The 23,871-nt window shown below is 36.4% G+C and overlaps 1 protein-coding gene across 2 annotated transcripts; it reads right to left on the reverse strand.

The window, feature by feature from the left end:
* Window positions 1-947: 947 nt before the first annotated feature.
* LOC145112199 (DNA-binding bromodomain-containing protein) lies at window positions 948-6,484 on the reverse strand. 2 transcript variants are annotated; one of them, XR_013710468.1, is made up of 5 exons: window positions 5,984-6,484; window positions 5,190-5,859; window positions 3,397-4,328; window positions 1,805-1,934; window positions 948-1,101 (listed from the first exon to the last, which is right to left on the reverse strand). XR_013710468.1 is itself a non-coding variant. In XM_079048396.1 (3 exons), the coding sequence occupies exons 1-3, from the start codon at window positions 6,406-6,408 to the stop codon at window positions 3,447-3,449; spliced, it is 1,977 nt and encodes a 658-aa protein (XP_078904522.1). In that variant the 5' UTR covers window positions 6,409-6,484; the 3' UTR covers window positions 3,318-3,446. The 2 variants fall into 2 exon arrangements, 1 of the variants encoding a protein (XP_078904522.1); XM_079048396.1 differs by lacking the exons at window positions 948-1,101; window positions 1,805-1,934 and having other exon boundaries at window positions 3,318-4,328.
* Window positions 6,485-23,871: the final 17,387 nt, after the last annotated feature.

Genomic DNA, 23,871 nt, shown 5'->3' on the forward strand with positions numbered 1-23,871 from the left:
ATGGGTTTTGTTATAATCCGATACATGTGCGTCCATTATAAAAGTTTACAACCATTCCTTTTGTCGTTGATCGCTTTAAATTCCGACGCTTTGGATTGGTTCATTGGTTATTGAACTTTTCCATAAATATATATATATATATATATATATATATATATATATATATATATATATATTTGTTTTTTTTTTGAACGGCCATGTTAGTATTTGCCTGGGATTGAACCCAGAACCTCCTGGTTAGAAAACTCCTAGTTAGACACCTTGTTAGCCAAGTGGGCTAGCCCCAACTTGTATATATATATATATATATATATATATATATATATATATATATATATATATATATATATATATATATAGAGAGAGAGAGAGAGAGAGAGTTAGGTTATTTTGTTTTTACTAACTATTGTGTGCCAGAATGCACAAATCTGGACCACCGGATGGAATAAAATCAAAGATCATTATCTGAGGGTCTATGATATCACAATAGGGTAACATGTACCATATAATCACACAAATTCCAGCATAAGGGCATTTTAGTCAATTAACCTATATTAAAAAAGGAAATTTTCGGATTTTTAGGGATAATTAATTCTTTTATTTTTTAAAATCTGAATATATTAGATTAATTCAAATTTAAAAAATCCGATTTTATTCTGTCAGAATATTAGACATTAATTAGTAAAGATATTTTCGATATTATTCTTGCGGAATATATTTCCAATGCATGTATTTTTGATAATTAACCTGATTTAATAATTCAATATATATTCTTCATATACATTAGAATGTGAATACCAAATCATACATATTCTTACAAACTAATAATCTTATACAATTTAATATAGTTATACATATTTTAACAGAATATCATCAAAAATGAATAAAACTATTAAGAAATAACATTCTTAAATATACAATTATTAAGCAAATACACATGATCTTCATCAATGGTCCAAATAATGCACTTGATTCAAACTATGATGAAAATGTGATATATTATCGTAAGAATGTAATTCTTCGCAAAATATACTTGTTGTTGAACTCGATTCCAAATCTTTCTCTTGTATGATCAATATTGAATTCCTTCTTCAAGCCATTCTGAAAGAATAAGATGCATTATTCGTTAGTATGATCAGTGAAGCTAATGTACTTGTTGTTAACAAACATTCTCAAAGACATTCTAACAGAATGCATTTATACAAATAAATTCTGCAGAATACAAACATTACTTATTTAATAGAAACTATATAATAGAGAATGATGGCATATTCTAACAGAATGTATTTCATTTTTCCTATCTTGCAATGGTTTTTACTTTTCCTATCTTGACAAATAAGGAGATTGAAATCGAATTCTGTCAGAATAATAGACATTCTAAGAGTTTTGACAGAATACATACCACATGACCAGATTCTAACAGAATGTATTTCATTTTTCCTATCTTGCAATGTTTTTTACTTTTCCTATCTTGACAAATAAGGAGTGATTGAAATCGAATTCTGTCAGAAAAATAGACATTCTAAGAGTTTTGACAAAATACATTCTCTTTTAGGCATTTCCACAAACACCTTTCGTGCAACATATATAGATAATAGAGAATCAAAGCTCAAAGTATAAAAAAAACATACAGCAAGTGAAGATTTCTATGTACTGTGAGTGTGGCTTGGCTTTCAATCACAAATAAAGAAAAAAACAAAATCTAAATTAAACAACACCAATTGAAGAATCGTTTGACAATCCATCTAAAGTGACAAAGAGGAACAGATAACAGTTGTGTGTATGAAAAACGAAAGAGATAGACCTGAAAAGCTTGAAGGGTAGAGAACTTGAAATCGAGTTTTTCGCCTGATTTAAAATCAACATACGATGCTGAAGAGGAATTGCGCTTGTGAAACCTATTCATCATCTTCTGCTTCATCATCTCCTGCATTCTGATTAGCAGCCAATCTTCAGAATCGTTTGAACTTAGAATCTTCATAATCAGATAGTGATTTTAGGGTTTATTGCAGTTGTGGTGGTCGTGGTATCCGATGACTTTCGTGATTTAGGGTTGGGTTATGAGAAGCGGAGCAGAAGATGAAGGTAGGTCGTTCTTCCTCCTTTTATTTGGCGATTTTAAAATCAAATCCCCCATTTATCTCAATCACCATAAATTTAGAGTCATAATTTACTAATTTACCCTTATTAATTTATTTAATGATTAAATTATTCCTAAATTCATATTGGTGCATTCATGCACACAATAGTTGCTAGAGACATTTGAACCTAGCTCTCTCTCTCTCTCTCTCTCTCTATATATATATATATATATATATATATATATATATATATATATATATATATATATATATGGAAAAGTTCAATAGAGAACCATAATTATTGTTTCTTCAAGGAACCAAATCTTTTTTTCAATTTCTAGAGCTTATTCTTTATCCAAAAAAAAAATCTAAAAATATCTAAATTCATAAATTAACATTGTGAATGTGAAAAATATTTTTCGGATTCACCGTGTGAATCCGGATTCACATTGTGAATTTTCAAAAATTCACATTGTGAATTTGACGTAAAAAAAATAAAAGAAAATCGAATTTGATATCATTGGAAAAAGGATAAAAAGTTATGAATTTCTGTATTTTTAGTTTTTTTTTTTTTTTGATAAAAAATAAGTTCTAAAACTTGAAAAAAAGATTGGTTTCTTGGTTAATTATGGTTCTCTATTAAACCTCACCCTATATATATATATATATATATATATATATATATATATATATATATATATATATATATAATTTAATTTAATTTAAATTAATTTCTTAATTGCACATCAAACAACATGTTTGTATCACTTATTCTTTTAAGTCAACAAACATAATAATTAGATGTAATCATTCATTCTCTAATCCTGTTTATTCTATTTCTCTATAATCTCATTCATACCAAATAAACCCTTATTAGGTTTAAACATATTTTAATGGCAATCGATTATCTCATATAAATCCATATCTACCCCTGACAAAAGATATAAAATATTTTACGTACAAACTCATACTCTCCGGTTCCACGTATATCAAATATATGGGTTAACCGATTACTATTCATGATGTTTTTATTTATCTATAACTTGTTTAAAAAAAAACCAATAATGCTTTTTTCAAAGATGGTATAAATATAAATATTTGATGAGGACGAAGGTTGTGACTCAAAATGAGTAGTTTAAAGTTTAATCATTCGCCCAATAACCCAAAAAGGATACAAAATTAGAAGATAAATTGCTAATTTTCTTAAATATAAAACTACCAAAACAAGCATGTCAATTGTCAAACGTAAAAGTTAAAAACATTCGTCAAAATAAACCAAGGGTTAGACTAATAATAAGTTTCGAATCAATCATACCTGAAAATATAAACCTACCATCATTTCAATTACTTCGCTACAGTCTACAGTCACCTCTTTGATCTTTTCTTCGTCTGTTTCGAACCCAACGTCTCCGCAGACTCACCGGATTCCCTATTCCGTTTCCCCAAAACCTGAGGTGGTGCCGCCGCTCTCTTTGGTGGCCGCCCCACACTCCTCTTCGCCGGACTTCCTTGTTCTTTACCTTTCTTCTTAGACCCTTGATCTTTCTTCCCCTCACCACCACCACCACCACCGCCACCACCCTTGTTGCTACCACCACCTCTCTTCTGCTCTTTGCTGTCGGAATCATAACCACCACCGCCGCCAACCGAGTTGCTTTTCAACGAGTTAAGTGGCTCGTTGGAGTTTGACGACGTTCGTTTCATTCGATTCAAAAACTTTGCTGCGCTTTGTTTCTTCTCCTCTGCTTCCGTTAGCTTCTTCTTCTTTTCATTTTTGGTGTCAGAAGTCTCGTTATTAGCTGCTGAGGGTTTCCCGTGGTCTTGAGAACTTGAAGGATTCTTCCCTTTTTTCAGATCTGGTTGCTCTTTTCTCCGATCACCTTTACCTGTTATCGAGCTTCTTTTTCTACAAACAACAATCGGACCGGTCAATTTTGGTTTGAGAAGCAACGAAGAATCCGGTGGAATTTTAGGTTTTGATGATGAATTTTGTTTGTCGGCTGATTTTGAATCCGATTTTTGTTTTTTCTTCGATGTCATCTCCTTCAGGATAAGCTTTTGGAGGTCGGTGGCTGCTGTGGATTCCGGCGACTCCTTTGGGAAGAATATGCGAGTGTTGTTCACCAGAAGAAGGAGATCTCGGAAAAATTTATCGTTTCCATCGGAATACCACCCTTCTTTTAGCCTTGTTTGTAGTATTTCGTAATCAATGTGTTGCCTAATTAAGTTCTTGTACCTTAGCTTTTCCTGTAATCATAAATTTACATGATTTAAATAATTTATTATTAATTCGTATAAAAAATAGGTTCATAAATAACGTGATCAATAGCTAAAAATAAACTCTGTTTTCCGAAATTAGAAAGTACCCAATTCTTTTGGACTTCAAAAAACAACAAAATTATTTTATTTATTTAAAAAAACAAAAATTATATATACATCAAATGTGAACGTGAAATATGTAAGATGGCGAATATCGTAACGCGATACGCCCCCCTTTCCTTTTCTCTTTTTTTTTCTGTTGAATGAAATGAAGTTACTTTTTTTAATAATGAAAACATCGCATGCACATGTTGTCGTAGCTAAACTTCTTTTATCTTAATTGTTTGAAAAGATTTTAGAAATCAATAAAGGGATCCAAAGTGGTCAATTTCTATAATGATATATAATTTTAAACATTTTAATATATAAATATATCACATAATATTTACGTCTTAAACAAAAACTATAAAATAATCCATGATTTTTAATGCTCCGACACTATTCGCGTATACGAAAATTTGGTTGTGATGTGGGCTATCGCCAAACGGACCGTTGTCCTTATGTCCAGTGTCCTATACTAGGCGCATTAAAAAAATATAAGTGAAAATGTTTTATGAATAAAAAACAAAAAAGCATAAATAAATGTATAAGAAAAGAAATAAAGTATATTAGACGAGAATACCAAATATTTATTTGAAAATAAAATCAAAAAATATTTGTTTGTGAGATTAAATTTGAAAACACGGGTTTACACCGATTTCGATTTTCAGTTTTATACGGCTACCGGGTAAATATTTAAATAAAAAATAAAATAAAATAGGTAAAAAAAAAAAAATATAGAGGGATTACCTGTCTATCGAGGCGCCGATCGAAGAGAGCCGAGCCGAGTTTGTGAAGTTTGTGCAAGAAATCAACCAACGGCAGAGATCGAACAGGAATACTATCTGTGGATTGATCCTCGTTCTCACGTTCATCCCCTTTGATGGAGCCACGTCGCATCCTATCAACTCTCTCCTTCTTCGACTTACTCGCGGAGCTTTGTACATCTGAATTTTCCTTCGTTGTTCCCTCACTTTTCGACTCGGCTATTGACTCGGGCGCCTCGCTCGCTTCCCCATCCGGTTCGGTTTTCACCGGTTCTTCTTTACCTTCCGGTCTACCGTTACACGAATCCTCCTCACGAACGGGTGAAAGCGCCGCCGATTCAGGTTTCTCGTCTCCGGTCCCAACCGGACTCGCTTCGTTCTCGTTTTCATTTTCATTTTCGTTTTCGTTTTCGTTTTCGGACTTCTCAACGCCGGTTTCTAGGTTTCCGTTCGATCCGTTCACCGACTGGTTATCTCGGTCGGAATCCTCGTCGCCGGAAACCACCGGCTCCGGCGTTTCGTTTTTCGCTTCTTCCTCCGCCTTTTTTATTTCAATCTCTTCATTTCGTTGCCCTAAATCTGACTTTTTCTTCGTCTCTCCACCGGTTTTTTCACTCTCTTCTGTCAATTTCTTCACCTTCAATTGCAAAGACCTGGCACCAAAAAAGCATATCGGAAACCATCAAATCTCTCTCATATGTTCTTTTAACGATACTAAACGCACATAAACAGTAGATTTGTTTTAGATCTATATGTATTTTAAGATTTGGTTATTACGAGATGTATAGATCGTAGTTTTGGAGTTCTCGCTGCAGTTCTAGGACTCGGAGTTTTCTCAATTCGTCGAGCCAAGGAATAGCAGTGGTGGTGGTGGTATCACTGCCGTCATCCATTTCAACGTTGTCTTCATCAGATTGGTTGAAACGTCGTTTGAGTTCTCCGTATTTCTCTTCACAATGATGAGGAGTGAGAAGGATCGGGGCGGAGCTCCGTTTTCGTAACTCGGAGGATATGGAGTCCCAGCTCTTCGTGCCGTAGCGGTTGACGGCGTAGGCTAGGAGGAGCTCCTCCCATGTCCCCCACGCCGTAGTCGCCGGCGGTGAACCTTTTGTATCCTCCGGTTCTCTCTCTTGGTCCGATTTGGCCATGGCAGAAGGGTTCCTCTCTGTTTTCTTCTCTATGTTTATTTCCTCTACAGCCATCGGCTCGGCTTAGATTATATAACAAGGCACCGGTTTTATGAATAACATAACCTGCTATATGTTAACCTGACTTATAATGACCATTCTACCCTCGATCTCTTGTTCCCAATTTAAAAGGGCTAATAGGTATGTATATATATGATCAAATATTGAAATAACTCGAAAATTCCAAGAACTTTTCTCTAACAAATAATAATTCATTTTAAAATTGTTTTCTTTTTATGGAGTATCAAATTTTAATATTTGGCATGTTATGTCAGAAAAACATACCTTAAAATCCAATAAGGCGTTTCTTTTTCCTTCTTGATGTTGAACCATGCGTATCATATGAGGTTTTTATTAAGAATTAGGTTAGAGTTTATTAACTTGGCAACTATTTATTCAAAAACGTGATTATGTTATTATTAGGAATATAGTGTAAGGAATGAGTCGTTCGTTGTTATTTATAAAAGCAACACGGTAACCTAATTTATCATCTTTTCGATCTTCGGTATTTTAAAATAACATTTTAATAAAACTTTAAAGAATAATACATATATAAAATACAGAACGACACATGCAAAACATGTGTGGGGAGGGTGTCTATGATGATGAAAATTGCATTATTTAATCTTTTATTTTTGTCAGTTTGGATGTATGAAATGATTTTGTTATGTTTTACAAAGTATATTGGTTATGTGTTTGAATATCATATTTGATTATTATAAAATATATTTAAAGAATAAGTTTTTGGCTTTTCAAAATAAAAACCATATATCGTTCCTAATTAATGAAAAGAAGTGATTTTCCAGTTATTTTTTTCGCGCATGTTCACCAACCATCGTATACTAAGAAACTAATTTCACCTGAGAATATGTTTTATGACATTTCAATTTTGAAAAATAGCTACTTGAGGATTTTCGATAAAAAAAAACCTAGAATATCCAGCCGACGTATACAAATAATTACGGGGATAACGTCACTCTTCTACAAAATTGTTATCTTCCATGTATAAGAAATATACTAGTGACATATCACTAACAAAATACTCCAACAGTCGTTCAATTTTGCATTATGCCATTTGGGTCATCCAGAATCTTGAATGTTAAAATTTGACAAGGTTTCACGTTCATCCGTATATTTAGAACAAAAAGATATTTGATCATTTACCTTGAACTCGATCGTACATTAGGGTTTTAGATTTCAATACTTGTCATGGAAGACATACCTTGTGTAATTTTTTAAGTTCAATCATACGGTCATTGCGTATGCATCTATTTGAGATATGATCATTGACACAAATTTGTGTCGACACAATTATTAATTACATAGGCCTATTTGGGTTACACACTTGGCTCAACCCGAAAATAACATTAATTAATTAGAGAGATTAATTTGTTATTCATTGATTCATCAATGAAATAACTAGAAGTTAATTAAGATGAATATTTATGCTATAATAGTAAAAGGTTTGTGTCAAGGTAATGTTGCCATGATGAATATTTATGTAATAATAGTCAAAGGTTTGTGTTAAGGTAATGTTGTCATGATTTTGATCAGTTATTGGAAGCTAAGAAAAGGCTTATAAGGTTTCCAATCCCTATATAAGGGAGCCAAGACCAGAAAGGATCTCCAAGCTAATTTGTTCTTCCCTTTATTACATTCCTCTCTCTCCACTTCAATGGCACAAAGAAAGCAACCCACCAAGGTTTTGGTGATTTGCTTGTGCACCAAGAAAGGAGGATCTTATTTGGTTGAAGCCAATGTATGTGATTCCATTAGAGGAACCCCAATTCGAGTTATTGATATTCTTAAAAACATAAAAGTATTCATTATAGACCCCTTTGTTAGTGTGACGATTCCAAAATTTGTCACCACTCGTTAATTGTTGAAAAGGACGAACGACAAGTATAATAGATTTAAAACATAATATTTATCAATCTATGATAAAATACAAGATTTCGTATTAAGATACATATGAAAAGTCAGTCAAACCATCCGTAATCTATAAAATTAAGTGCGCGAAAAATTATGTTATTTTGAAAAAATAGTAACATATTCTGAAAGTATACGTCCTCCCGATGTAACGTCCCAAAACTCAGAACCAAAAAATTTATTTTTATAGTAAATAAATCATCAATCAAACATGTTTGTCAAACCATAAAATATTCAGAGTAAACCAAATAACATCCCAAAAGTACATCAGAGTCAATAAGCGAAAAAATCATGGTGTGTGCAATGCGATCACCCCGAGCTCTTCCCCTTCGATCCGGAAGTACCTGAAAAATAAACTGAAAACTGTAAGCACAAAACTTAGTGAGTTCCCCAAAATACCTCATACCATACATATCAAACATACAATAGGTCATGTTCGTCAACCAACGGGTTCCGTCCGGCATCGAGCCCCGCTTGAAACAGATATGTATGTATCATGTGATGGGCGCCGCCCAACACACCCATCATGCCCCGCCTGGAGTACACGCAATACATACATACATGCAAGGTCACACAGACAACTAGCATACAAATAACAATAATCCATGAGTGGGCATTGGTGCCTTCGACCCGTCAAACACAGTGAGGAAACTCACCTCAATCTGTTAGGAAATCAGGTAAATACTCGGGTTGTTAATCTGGGAAATCTCCGCACTAAATATGATAAAATAACATTATAATTAATAATTAGGGCATAAACCATATCCGAGAGTCTAAGTCTTTAATCCCGACTCTTAGTGTAACACCCCGACTCCCAGGTATAAATTTTAAAATTTTTATATTCATTATTAGAGACCTACTCGACGAGTTGGTTGCCACAACTCGTCGTGTAGAGACGGATATGGCCGCGTGGTTTATGGGACCTACTCGACGAGTAGAGACTGTGCATGAAAACCCTAATTTTTAGGGTTTGCACCCTATTTAAAGGACCTTAAGTCCTTCCTTCCAACCTCCTTACCACCTTTTCACGTCCAGAAACAAACCCTAATCGATCTAACCCTATTTTGAGTGTGTGTGAGGCTAAAAGTGTGTATTTGGTGCATTTCTTGAAGAGGCTTGAAGAGTTAGGAGCTTGGAACGAGAAAGGGGCTTGTAGATCCAGCATCTACATCATTTTGCCATCCATTTGAAGGTAAAAAGTCATTACCTTGATCATTCTCTTACTAGATATATTCATCCAAGAGTTTAGAGCCATTTCTAGTTTATCTTTGAAGCATTTCTGATTTTGAGCATGGTTTGAAGTTGTAACTTCATATCTGGACTCCTCTAGGCCTTATGGACATAAAGCCTCAAGCTTTATGAAGCTTTGGCCCTTCTCCATGTCCAAAACCTCTTCCTAAGGCTAGTATTGAGTGTTTTAGCTTTTTGGAGCCTTGCATGCACGTAAAGTTAGCAACTTTACGTGGTAACTACACCCTAGGAGTTTAGATCTACAGTTTAGAGCCTTGGTTTCGCTTAACAACGTCTAAATGAGAAAATGACTGAAGGAACTCGACGGGTAGGATGAGGGTTTCCTGTTTCTGGATTCTGCATGAACTCGGCGAGTTAGCGAGATGACTCGACGAGTTGATTAGGGTTTTCCCCATATTCGGGATGTTGCATGGACTCGACGAGTTACTTGGTAACTCGGCGAGTTGACTGGGGTTTTTGCGACTTTCTGAGTTCTGAAGGAACTCAACAAGTCTGTAAGCTGCACTCGACGAGTTGGGTCAACATGGACTGTTGAGCTTGACCGTTGACTTTGACTTTGACCAAGGGTTGACCAGTTGACTTCTGAGGTTATCTTGGTAATTTGGGGATTTATGGAATTGGAACAATGGTGGTTGTAGGTGTTGGTGTTTGGAGCCGTGTTTCGAGAGTTTGATATTTCAGTCCGATCGACATTGTGAGGTGAGTTTTCCTCACTATACTCAAGGGTCGAAGGCACCAAGGTCGGCCCTTTGGATTTTTATCCTGCTTTATTGTTAGTGCGATCTGTTAGATCGGTATCCTGGTAGATAGGATGTTTTTATGTGATTATGATCAGTTAGATCGGTATCCTGGTAGATAGGATGTTGTCATGCTTAGTGATCTGTAGATCAGTTTGTCCCTATGTAGACTGTTATGTGATTATCTGATATATGTGTTGGATTAGGTGTCTAAGTTCATAACTATTTCTGGAATGTACTTGACCCTATTAGCATGGTCCATTTGGGTTGCATGGCATTGCAACACTTGGATACACTAAATTTGAGAAAGGACACTTAAGGTTTATTAATATATTATAAGTTCTAATATATTAATAATATTATTTAATTAGTATTTGTAACGCCCGCAGATCCGGGCTAGTCAATTTAGAGACGATGAGCATCAAAAATGAGTTTTTGATGGAAGATTACTTAGAAGGATTAATCTTAACCAAGTTGTAGTATATTTTACAAGGGTTCCGTACATATAAAGAACGCCGAAATCCGAGTTATAACGAAGAAGTTATGGCCCGTCGAAGTTTTACGACAAAACCGACACGACACCGGGAGACGTAAATAGTGAATTTATGGTAGAAGACTTTTTAGCCTTAGTGATCTAAACAAAATTTGTAGTATACGTTAAACCGAGAACATACAAAAAAAAAAAGAACGCCCAAATTTGACTTCGTATGAGGAAGTTATGAATTTTCTAAGATTTGGCATAGCAGTGCATGGCCCGAAACTTGAATTTTAGTTCGAGCGGTTTTTGGCCTACGCAACCTAAATGAGAGTTGAAGATCTCATTAATAGGAACTCAACGGTAAAAAGACAGATGAAAACGGAGTCCGTATGTAGAAGTTATGAATTTTACGCAGACATTTAACAGTATAATCTTCTCCTACTATTAAATTTAAGATCGGTCGAGAATTAGCCGACGGAGTCTAAATGAAAGTTTTAGATCTTGTTTTTACCTACGTGTGGATATAAAGAATGTCGAGAGTAGAGCTCGTATGTTAAAGATATGGACGAAACTTGGTCCCTACTCTTCGAGCGCGATAAAATCGATACAGTTTTGTAAATCTGAGATAGAATGAGAATTAGTCGACGGCGTCTAAATGAAAGTTGTAGTACTCGTAAATACCAACGCGTGAATATAAAGAATGTCAAAAATGGAGTTCGTATGAACGAGTTACAAATTATAATAGCATATTTACGTATTAAAATAAAGTATAAATCATATATACGTACACATATATATACAAATGTATATATCATTAGAAAGGTATCGACGATGCGGTTATTATAAGACTAGTGTTGAGTACTTTCTACATTAGTTTAGTACAAATATCGTTAAATCTATTTAAAATAGTATTATGAAGGGATGTTTAGTCGTTTATATAAGTATAAGGTCATTAAGTAATTATGGAGGGTAGTTTTTGTAAATTCAATTACTATAAATAAGAGGCTTGAGCTCTCATATTTCTTGCACCATTCTCTTGATTCAATAGTCTTTCTCTTCTTATCCCCCGAGCATTTCGGTCCCTCGTGATTCGACTTCTCTTTCTGTAGTTTTAGTATAGTAAGGTGAGCGTTGAAGCGCTGCACGAATCTTTCTTAGAAAGATTCAGTGACGAAGTCCTGCCCCTGCAGAGCCCGACTCCTAGCTAAAACCCCCTTGTAAGTAAGTTATGCTTACCTATTTTAATATAGCTTATATTTAAAATTAGTATTGTTATTATGAACTTATAATAAATATTTGAGCTATTATTATGACTTATATAAGTGTCGTTATAATATCTTTTTAACTACTCGCGGTACGGGGAATCTGGTTTAAAGGGTCGCATAGGGTTGTTGGATTACACTGAGAGATTTAAAAGAGATGTAGATCACTAGTGTAAATAAATGTAAGTTCTGTTTATGCTTATGTTTCTGTATTGACAATGACATCCCAAAGTTTTAAAAGGAATAAAAATACATTTCTTCGCAAGTGCTTTGATAATGTATTTATCATGTTTTTCTGGTAACAAATTCCGCAACATTTTTATTAAAAGAAGTACTCTGATTTTTATAAAGCATAAACAAAATCGGTCTTTTCTGGCCGAGAATATGGGGATGTCACAGTTGGTATCAGAGCGTTAGTTTAAGCGAACTAGGAATAAGGATTTATTTCTAGACTTAAACTTAGAATGCTAAGCGATGATCGTGAGGAGTGTGTCTAATATATTTTAGGAAGTACGCCTGAATATACACAAGCACTAGCTTATTTAGGAAAATGCTTAACATGCTTTTATGTGCTAAATGATTTATGATATGCATTATATGATCGGATCTATGGTCTGTTGCCGACCGGATCTGGAAATTTTATGTGTTCAGATTTCTAAACGTTTAATTACGGTATTAGAACTGGCATGTAACTTTTCGGAGTAATAAGGAGGATTACACGTCCAAATCTTCTCTATCTATATTACCGTCTCGATGCACTAAATGCATGCTTCCGTGAAAATAACTTCATGGTGAAGACTCATAGAGAATTGAGTAAATAGAGGAAATGAAAAGGCTTATGATAGTGAATGACACCTATCGGAAGATATCGTAAGAGTGGTATCTTGTCATTAGAATATGTTAGGCAGAAAGTTTAGAGGAGTACGGTACGTCCGAAGTACACCTTCGATTGGCGGGATGATGGAACGATTGGTGTAATTTCTGAAGTTGCCCCATCGTATGGAGTTTCCACTACCAACCGAGTTAAAACAGAATTGATGATTGAAGATACACATGGAGGAAGTCCTAGTAGAGTCTAGGGAAAATTTATGATTGTTTGGACACATTTTTATGTGTTAAAATTGTTTTTGTGATAATAACTTGGAAAACTGCAAGACAATACTTGGGACGAGTATAAGTAGGTGTGAATGGTAGTAGAGGCCTATACTACCGGAAGCACAGGACTCGCACTTGGATCAGGGAAAGTCACAAGGTTACCAAGAAGCTAGTAATTGATTCTGTTTTGTTCGTGTATGTCGTTACCATTGTTTCGGTAATGACTAAGACAGATGATATTTCGACCCTAGTGGTCATATCAAATCGAGTTCGACTAAGATGAGCATGTTACGTGGTTCAGAGGACCAAGATCGATGTAGCATCCAACTTAATCCAAAAGATTGAAGTAAAAGATAAGCGGAGCAATCAATAGAAGTATTGCAATCTTTGTTGGAGTAAGAATCTTGTAGCTAGAAATGTTACATACTAAAATGTGATCATATCACATTAGAACATGAAGGTAGGTATATTCCATTCTGGAATTTGACTCTAAGAGACCTGAGTCTAAGCGTTGCATCATACGATGAGAGGTCATTACAACACGACCCATCAGTCTATCGTGGAAATCAAATAAACTTAACTTAAGTTTGTTAAGAAGAAGAAGGAGTCTCTGATAAAGAGCGAGGTTGTGACATGAAGATCATGATTGAAAGTCTAACAAGACATAGAGAACGGGTGCAAGATCAAGCACTCCTTGCAGTCAAGAAGATCAGGAGTTAAATACGCATTCGAAGGAACATAGAAGTTACGATTATTACCTAGGATAAAGAGATAACGTACGGAGTCATTATACAGCCCTGTTTCGTTGATGATTCCGGGACGTAATCATCCTAAGGGGGGGATAATTGTAACGCCCGCAGATCCGGGCTAGTCAATTTAGAGACGATGAGCATCAAAAATGAGTTTTTGATGGAAGATTACTTAGAAGGATTAATCTTAACCAAGTTGTAGTATATGTTACAAGGGTTCCGTACATATAAAGAATGCCGAAATCCGAGTTATAACGAAGAAGTTATGGCCCGTCGAAGTTTTACGACAAAACCGACACGACACCGGGAGACGTAAATAGTGAATTTATGGTAGAAGACTTTTTAGCCTTAGTGATCTAAACAAAATTTGTAGTATACGTTAAACCGAGAACATACAAAAAAAAAAAGAACGCCCAAATTTGACTTCGTATGAGGAAGTTATGAATTTTCTAAGATTTGGCATAGCAGTGCATGGCCCGAAACTCGAATTTAAGTTCGAGCGGTTTTTGGCCTACGCAACCTAAATGAGAGTTGAAGATCTCATTAATAGGAACTCAACGGTAAAAAGACAGATGAAAACGGAGTCCGTATGTAGAAGTTATGAATTTTACGCAGACATTTAACAGTATAATCTTCTCCTACTATTAAATTTAAGATCGGTCGAGAATTAGCCGACGGAGTCTAAATGAAAGTTTTAGATCTTGTTTTTACCTACGTGTGGATATAAATAATGTCGAGAGTAGAGCTCGTATGTTAAAGATATGGACGAAACTTGGTCCCTACTCTTCGAGCGCGATAAAATCGATACAGTTTTGTAAATCTGAGATAGAATGAGAATTAGTCGACGGCGTCTAAATGAAAGTTGTAGTACTCGTAAATACCAACGCGTGAATATAAAGAATGTCAAAAATGGAGTTCGTATGAACGAGTTACAAATTATAATAGCATATTTACGTATTAAAATAAAGTATAAATCATATATACGTACACATATATATACAAATGTATATATCATTAGAAAGGTATCGACGATGCGGTTATTATAAGACTAGTGTTGAGTACTTTCTACATTAGTTTAGTACAAATATCGTTAAATCTATTTAAAATAGTATTATGAAGGGATGTTTAGTCGTTTATATAAGTATAAGGTCATTAAGTAATTATGGAGGGTAGTTTTTGTAAATTCAATTACTATAAATAAGAGGCTTGAGCTCTCATATTTCTTGCACCATTCTCTTGATTCAATAGTCTTTCTCTTCTTATCCCCCGAGCATTTCGGTCCCTCGTGATTCGACTTCTCTTTCTGTAGTTTTAGTATAGTAAGGTGAACGTTGAAGCGCTGCACGAATCTTTCTTAGAAAGATTCAGCGACGAAGTTCTGCCCCTACAGAGCCCGGCTCCTAGCTAAAACCCCCTTGTAAGTAAGTTATGTTTACCTATTTTAATATAATTTATATTTAAAATTAGTATTGTTATTATGAACTTATAATAAATATTTGAGCTATTATTATGATTTATATAAGTGTCGTTATAATATCTTTTTAACTACTCGCGGTACGGAGAATCTGGTTTAAAGGATCGCATAGGGTTGTTGGATTTCAGAAGTGTTATATGCCAAAATGGTCATGTCCTCCGGTGTTTTATGTCTGGCACCTGTCTGTACATAGTGGTTGGAAAGTATTGCTTAAACGCTTATATAATAATAATAATTATTATTATTATTATTATTATTATTATTATTATTATAATAATAATAATAATACGAAATAATAATAATAATAATAATAATAATTAGTCACGGTAAATATTAGACTAAAATCTAGTGGTAATAATACTAGGTTTCGTCGAAGGAAATTATTTTAAAGTAAACGAAGCGCTGTCCGAGTACCGAGTCACCACCTTATCAAGTGAGTGCATAGTTACTTTCATCTTACACATAGATATGAAGTATTTTATATAAATTACGTGTTATGTGTGCATATTATCTGTATACTTGCTATCTACGTTGGATGAACGATTTTATACATGTTTTTAATGATTTAAACTGTATATGTATTTATATCTACAAAATATGTTAGGTAAAACATGGGTAGATTAATGATGAAAACTGATATAGAGGAATATTAGCAGTATGGACATAGTTCCCTATAGGTGAACATTGGCAACAATGGACTTAGTACCCTATAGATGAGCATTGGCAGCTGCGCCACAACCTGTAGATGTTTATAATATACGATGTACTCTAAACATCATAGCAGTTGCGCTCCAAGGATAGTATCGGCAGCTGCGCCTAATAGAGAAAATCATAACCATGGCAGTTGCGCCTAAAGGACTATACCGGCAGATGCGTCCCATAAAGAATGTCACAATTTTGGCAGCTGCGCCTAAGTGATAATATTAGCAGCTGTGCTTGACAGATGTGTCATTAGCAACGATGGATTTCGTGCCTATTCCTTAGGAATGAATGAACGAGGAATAGCTGATTCTTAGGGTAGATCCTTAAGAGTAAATAAGATAATGGGGATGGGTAATTGGGTTGATTGATTGTTTGATGATTAAACATAATGATTATATTATTATGGGTTGAAAACCCTATGTACTCACCAGGTTTCCCAACCTGACCCACTCAAGCTTATTTGTATCACAGGTGTCGATACGAAGCCACTTTACACTGAGAGATTTAAAAGAGATGTAGATCACTAGTGTAAATAAATGTAAGTTCTGTTTATGCTTATGTTTCTGTATTGACAATGACATCCCAAGGTTTTAAAAGGAATAAAAATACATTTCTTCGCAAGTGCTTTGATAATGTATTTATCATGTTTTTCTGGGAACAAATTCTGCAACATTTTTATTAAAAGAAGTACTCTGATTTTTATAAAGCATAAACAAAATCGGTCTTTTCTGGCCGAGAATATGGGGATGTCACAGTATTGATCAAAGTATTATTAATTTGGAATTAATTAAGTGAACAAAAAGAGACTAATTAAATATATGGGGCTGATTGTGTAAATCATCTATTCTTGTATAGTGGGCTAATGATCCATGGTTTGTATGGATTGGGTTAAAACCCATAAGGTGCTCCATGGATAATCCATGGAGGTTACAAACCCATGGATCATGGAATATGAAAAGCCATGACAATTAGGGTTTACATGGTGTAACCCTACTTGTGTCACAACTATATAAAGACCCCTTGTCTAGAAAAATCGGCACTATTACAAGCAAGTAAAGAGGGCTAGCCGATTTTGAGGTTTAGTGAACTTCTCTCAAGGTCATTCCAAGTGTTGTGGTGTTGTGTGAGACATTTGAGGCATCACACTTGAGGTGCTAGGCTCACAAGGTTCTCAAGGAATCCAAACAACAAAAAGGTATGTTCTTCTTCTAGCATTTATGTATAAAAGTTCCCCATGCTATGCTAGATAGGTTAAGAACCTTGGAAAATCAAATTTGCATGTATCATAGTAAAACATAGATCCAAGGTTTCTAGGGTTGCATGTACACCTTAGGAGTGTTAGAATGCTCTAAACCCTTCAGTGGTATCACAGCCTAGGCTTGTTTATTTGATACTTGATGCAAACTTGTTGAAAAAACTCAGTTTTCTGCATTCTGCAGCATGAACTCGCCGAGTCCATGGGGGGACTCGACGAGTCCATGAGTAAATTCATCCTACTCGTCGAGTAGGTTCGTGCACTCAACGAGTAGGAGCCCCAGAATGCAGATTTTCGAGTTTTGCTGCTGGAAATGGACTAGAAACATTACCCTAAACTGTTTTGGTGTTATAAAACTTGTTTTAAATGGTGTAATGGTTATGTTAATCCATTTTCAATAGTTATTATCTAAATTTCAAGTTTTATATGGTTAATTTATGATTCTTGAAATTGTTGATATGCATGTTCATGAACTTATGAGTTTAGAAGATCATAGGAATTATTTGTAACTTGCTTGTTAGTTTAATTCTTGATCATTATGTGTTTTAATGGAATCCATAATTTGTCCTCAATTTATGGATTACCAAAAGTTATTCTTTTAAAGTCCATTAAATAAACACATAGGTTACATAAAATAAAAAGTCTCTCATTTTAATAAACCATTAACTCATAAGTTATGAAAGATGAAAAGTTTTGAAAGTTACAAAACTTGCCCTCAAGTTTTGGAACATGTAAAGTCACCTTAAAAACTTTAGTTCCAACCCCTAGAATTTTAAAAGTTAAAATTCAACCCTTATACTTTATAATATTATAAGTTTAATAATAATTATATATGTATAAGAACAAGTCGTTTTACCGTTAGTAGGCCTCATTCATGAAGCCGGTCTATAAGGGGGGTATAAGGTTGCTGCCTATAAAATGGCAGCTTAATGGGTGTCCACTCTCACCCACCGCTTCCTTGATCGGTGGAGGGTTGTTAGCCGAACGGGTAAGACAAGGACTTTAAATCTTCATTAAAAGTATGATGAATATAAAGTAACTAAATGTTTTTATAAATTCCCAATCTTAGTTACTTTAGGAAAATGTGAATAAGGTGCTAACCCATGAAATTACACTTTGCACTTTGATTAAGTCGTTAGTGGAGCGTGTGTGGTTAACCGGCACACTAACCTGGACTTAACAAGGTAGGCAAAGGGTGGCTTAAGGTTTATCATAGGTCGGTGGAGCGCGTGTGGTTAACCGACACATCGATTGAGTGATAAACATTAAGGGTACCAAGTAATTTGCATGATTACTTCACAGCTTGTTTTATGATCCTCGGCATCCTAGTCATAAAACCTGAAGGGCACACTCGAGATTGAAACATGCCATTGAAAAGTTCAATGAATCTCAAAGAATCTAGGAGTTTCAAAACCAATTAAAACCTAATAATTTATTTCGTTTTTCATGGTGGAAATTGGTGAATCGTCATTCACCTACCTTCAAATATTTTATAGCTTGGATTACGGCATCCCTCTTCTAAGTTATAAAATATTGTGTTGGGTCCTAGCCTTAATATTACATTTGGGTGTTTTATTAAGGATTATCTCTATATCTAATCTAAACTTGTCTTTCTTCTTTTCAGATGTCTTCCAACAATGCTGCTTCTGGCTCAAACCCTACCGGCTCCTTCTCTCTCATGAACCTTTGTGGGAGAGTCATCTTTGATGGATCTAACTTTATGGATTGGATCAGGAACATCAGGATGGTCACTCGGTATGAGGACAAGGAATATGTCCTCGACAAGGAGCTTAAGGAACTTGAGTCGTCTGCTACTCCTGAGGAGATTGATGAATACCAGGCACATGAGAGAGATGCTACCAAAGTGGCATGTATCATGTTGGCCACAATGACAGTCGAGCTCCAAAAGTCCTATGAGGACTACTATCCTTTTGAGATGTACCAGGATTTGATGGACCGCTACCATCAGAGTGTTTGTCAAGAGCGATATGAAATCATATCTTCTATGATAACAACTCGGATGAAGGATGGTGAACCCATCACGGGCCACATGCAGAAAATGCAAAGGTATGTGGACCGTTTGATGAAACTGAATGTGAACTTCCCTGAGGAGTTAGCAATTGACATCATTTTGCACTCCTTACCTTCATGTTATGATCAATTCCGTATGACATACCACATGAACAAGGAGGAAGTTACACTTAGAAAACTTCAAAGACTCTTGAAGACCGCGGAAAGTGGTCTTAAGAGTAAATCGGTTGTTACCACTCTGACTCCTACCGCAGCCCCTGTCTTGGAAATCGGGAAAGGCAAAGGAAAGAAGAGGAAGAGCCCTTCGAAGGGTACCAAGGGAAAGTCTCTTGATGGCTCCTCTTCAAGTGGAACCAAGAAAGGTTTCGTCACTCCTTTTGCTAACCCTAAAGAGGCTGAATGCTTCTATTGCCATGAAAAGTCGCACTGGAAGCAAAACTGCCCAAAGTACCAGCAAGATGTGAAGGATGGGAAAGTAAAACCCAACCATGCAGGTACATACACTATATTGTCTAATAATTCACCCCATTCTAATTCTTAGGTCCTTGATACAGGTTGTGGTATTCACATATGTACTGATTTGCAGGGACTAAGAAGAAGTGAGAATATGGAGCATGGGAAGATAAACTTGATCATGGGGAATAGGAAAGCTTCACCTGTCACCAAGATTGGAGTTTATTCTTTGTTGCTAAGTAGTGGATTAGTGTTAGATTTGAATAAGTGTTGATACTCGTCTGAAATGGCGAGAAATATTATTTCCTTTCATGGTTTATACAAACAAGGTTTTACCTTTTCATTTGATAATGATAGTGGTGGTATTAATGCTTTCTTTAATAATGTTTTTATTTTAAAGCATTACCTTGTGATGGTGTATATGAAATTGTGTCGGTTGTTGATAACCTAGGAAATAATGTATTGTGTATCGATTCTTCCACTAGTTTGGATAAAGCATCATTATGGCATTGTCGTCTTGGACATGTAAGCAAGAAACGCATAGGCCAACTCCAAAAGGATGGAGTCTTGGAGCCGTTTGACCTAAAGTCAGATGATAGTTGTGAATCTTGTTTGCTTAGGAAAATGACAAAGTCACATTTCACTGGCACTTGTGCTAGGGGTGAGGGTTTGTTGGACCTCATACATACTGATGTGTGTGGACCCTTCAGAACTGCCACAAGAGATGCTAACCGCTTCTATATGACTTTTACTGATGATTTTAGTAGATATGGATATGTCTACTTAATCAAGCATAAGTCAGAGACCGTTGAAAAATTCAAAGAGTTCAAACAGGAAGTGGAGAATCAGTTGGGCAGGAACATTAAGATGCTTCGATCCGATCGAGGTGGTGAGTATCTTAGTACAGAGTTCCTTGACTATCTCAACGAATGTGGGATTATCTCACAATTGACACCTCCCAGGACACCACAACTTAATGGTGTGGCTGAGAGGCGCAATCGAACCTTGTTGGATATGGTTCGTTCCATGATGAGTCGAGCTTCGCTACCAATCTCATTCTGGGGGTATGCCTTAGAGACTGCCGCCCATATCTTTAATCTAGTCCCTACAAAGAAGGTTGCCAAAACACCTCATGAGATGTGGACCGGAAAAGTTCCCAATCTCGACCACATCAAGATTTGGGGTTGCGAGGCTTTCGTGAGGCGCGAGTCTCACGATAAGCTCGAACCTCGAAGTGAGAGGTGTATTTTCACCGGCTACCCACAGATATCCTTCGGTTACCTCTTCTACAGACCCGATGATAATGTGGTATTTGTAGCAAGGAGAGGAGTCTTTCGCGAGAGAGAGTTCATGAACCAAGGAAACAGTGGGAGGAAAATTGACCTTGAAGAAATTCAAGATTCAAGTGGTGAAGGAACCTCAAACCCTAGCAATCAACCTGAGGAGGAAACTCTTGTTGATCCAACAGAAGAGTTTGTACCTCTGAGGCGTTCCACGAGAGTTAGGAATGCATCTGAGCATTACTATGGTTTCCATATTACTGCGGAAGGTGATACACTTATCAGTGATAGCACACTGGTAAGTCTGGATGAACCTAACAGCTACACGGAAGCCATGGCAGGCCCTGAGGCTGCTAAATGGAAAGAGGCTATGGACAGCGAGATACAATCCATGTATGACAATCAAGTTTGGAACTTGGTTGACAATGTACCAGGTCGTAAGACAGTTGGTTGCAAGTGGATATTCAAGAAGAAGACCGACATGGATGGTAATGTACAAACTTATAAGGCGCGACTGGTTGCAAAGGGCTTTTCTCAAACTCCGGGAGTTGATTATGATGAGACCTTTTCACCAGTAGCGAAGATTAAGTCTATTAGGGTTATGTTAGCCATTGTTGCATTTCATGATTATGAAATATGGCAAATGGATGTCAAAACCGCTTTCCTTAATGGAAAGTTGGCTGAGGATGTTTACATGAGTCAGCCAGAGGGTTTTGTCAGTACAGAGTACCCTAATAGAGTGTGTAAGCTTGAGAAATCCATCTATGGATTAAAGCAAGCACCTCGGAGATGGAATCTTTGTTTCGATGAGAAAGTCAAAGAGTTTGGCTTTTCGAGGAGTGAAGATGAATCTTGTGTATATGTCAAGGATAGTGGGAGTATAGTCAGTTTTTTGGTATTGTATGTGGATGACATACTACTCATAGTAAATGACATCCCAACTCTGCAGGAAGTGAAGTCCTGGCTTGGGAAGTGTTACGCTATGAAGGACCTTGGAGAAGCTGTCTATATCCTAGGGATAAGGATTTTAACAGACAGGAGTAAAAGACTAATTGGACTTAGTCAGAGTACCTACTTGGAGAAGGTGCTGAATAGATTCAGCATGCAGAATTCCAAGAAAGGAGAGTTACCGATCTAGAGTGTAGCATTCGCTTGGGGTAAGGCGAACTTCATGACTTGTGTGTCACAATGGGCTGAGGTAGTTATTGTGAGAAGGGAACCATTGAGATGGTTGAGATAATGCAATGGACCTTGGAGGTTCAACGGTTGGGTCGAGTTCAGACCTGGTGCACAATGTTAAAAAGGGGTATGTGAAATGGAGCTGAGGCTTATGGTTGTTTTTATGTCTGAGGACACTTCTGAGCGAGCATGGTTATTCTCTTGTGTCTGAGGGCAGAGTGTTGAGAATTCACTGTTCGGATGGGTTAGTATAGCAGTTCAGTGGATGAGCCCTGGTGGGGTGTGAACCCTTCCGTTCCTTGAGGCGTGATCCAGATTGTTTGGTACATTGGTATGAGTGATCGATAGCCGATTGTTGAATTTTGTCTTGTGAAATCAGAGGAGCCGTGAGTTATCAGGGTTTGAGGTTCAAGGGGCGACTATCATGGTGATACCATGAGTGGGCGGTCTGGCGGCGGGCCAGGCGACTAGAGTTTCCGATTTTGGGAAGGTCAGAAAGGGGTATCTTAGCGGCAGAGTGTTCGATTTTGGTTCTGGATTTGGGAGTTCCTGTTTGGACTCAGACATCCATGGAAAGATAGTGGTGGGATATGAGGTCCTTTTTATTGGTGCTTCTTGGGTTTTTTTGGTTTCAATCTGAGTGTTGATAAGAAGCGATTTCGAGGGCGAAATCTAATTAAGTGGGGGAGAATTGTAACATCCTGATTCGGATTGTCCATGATTAGGGTTCGTGGGCCACGAACCGGGCATGAGGAAGTCTCGGGTTGTGGCGAGTTGCTAGAATCGTAAGGCATCTCATCACCTTCCCGTAGGTATGAGGATCTTTGGAATCGGAGTTATATCAAATAAGCTATGGAAATTTGAAGATTTGGCAAGATGAGTCCCTAAAGTGGAGAAGTGTGGCATCGAAGTACGCTGGGCGTACGTATGCGTACGCTTAGCGTACAAATGCACGTATTCCTTAAGCAAGAGCCACCTAGTACGCTGGGCGTACCAGATGGTATGCTGGGCGTACTAGGCACAGAAGGTAAACCCTAATATTTGAGGTGACCCTATATAAAGAATGAGATGGCCTCATTCCTGGCTACCTTTCTCAGAGAGCAAACCCTCCAAAACCCTAGTCCTTCATTCTTGGAGCTTGTATGTGTATTTAAGAGCTTTTGAGAGTTTTGTGTGCCCTTGAGGAGAAGTAGAAGTCTTGAAGAAGAAGGAGTTGGAGTCTAAGCTTCTAGATCCGAGCATATCTGAGTTGGGAGCTTCTTTTTGAGGTATAAAGCTTCAAACTTTACCTTTCTTTTGTTTTAAGTATGTTAATGGAGTATTTTAGGGTTTTATCCCAAAAAGGTGGAGACTTGATGAGATCCTGAACTCCAGAGACTAAGACCCTCCCCTTTTGAGCTTATTAGTGGTGTAATGTCATAAAAATGAGACCTTGGGTGTTGGAACCAAGTTATGCATGAGATAAGAGCTTAATGGGTAAAGAGAATAAGTGTTTCCTGTGTTTGTGACTTCTTCAGCCATGCAAAGGCTTAAAGTCGTTAACTTTATGGAGTAGGAGATGTTAGGAAGTCCAGATCCAAGAGATGAGTTAAGGTCTTAACGG

This window comes from Lactuca virosa, chromosome 5, assembly GCF_052849685.1.
Source record: "Lactuca virosa cultivar CGN04683 chromosome 5, Lactuca_virosa_CGN04683_v6, whole genome shotgun sequence".
Lineage (NCBI taxonomy): Eukaryota > Viridiplantae > Streptophyta > Magnoliopsida > Asterales > Asteraceae > Lactuca > Lactuca virosa.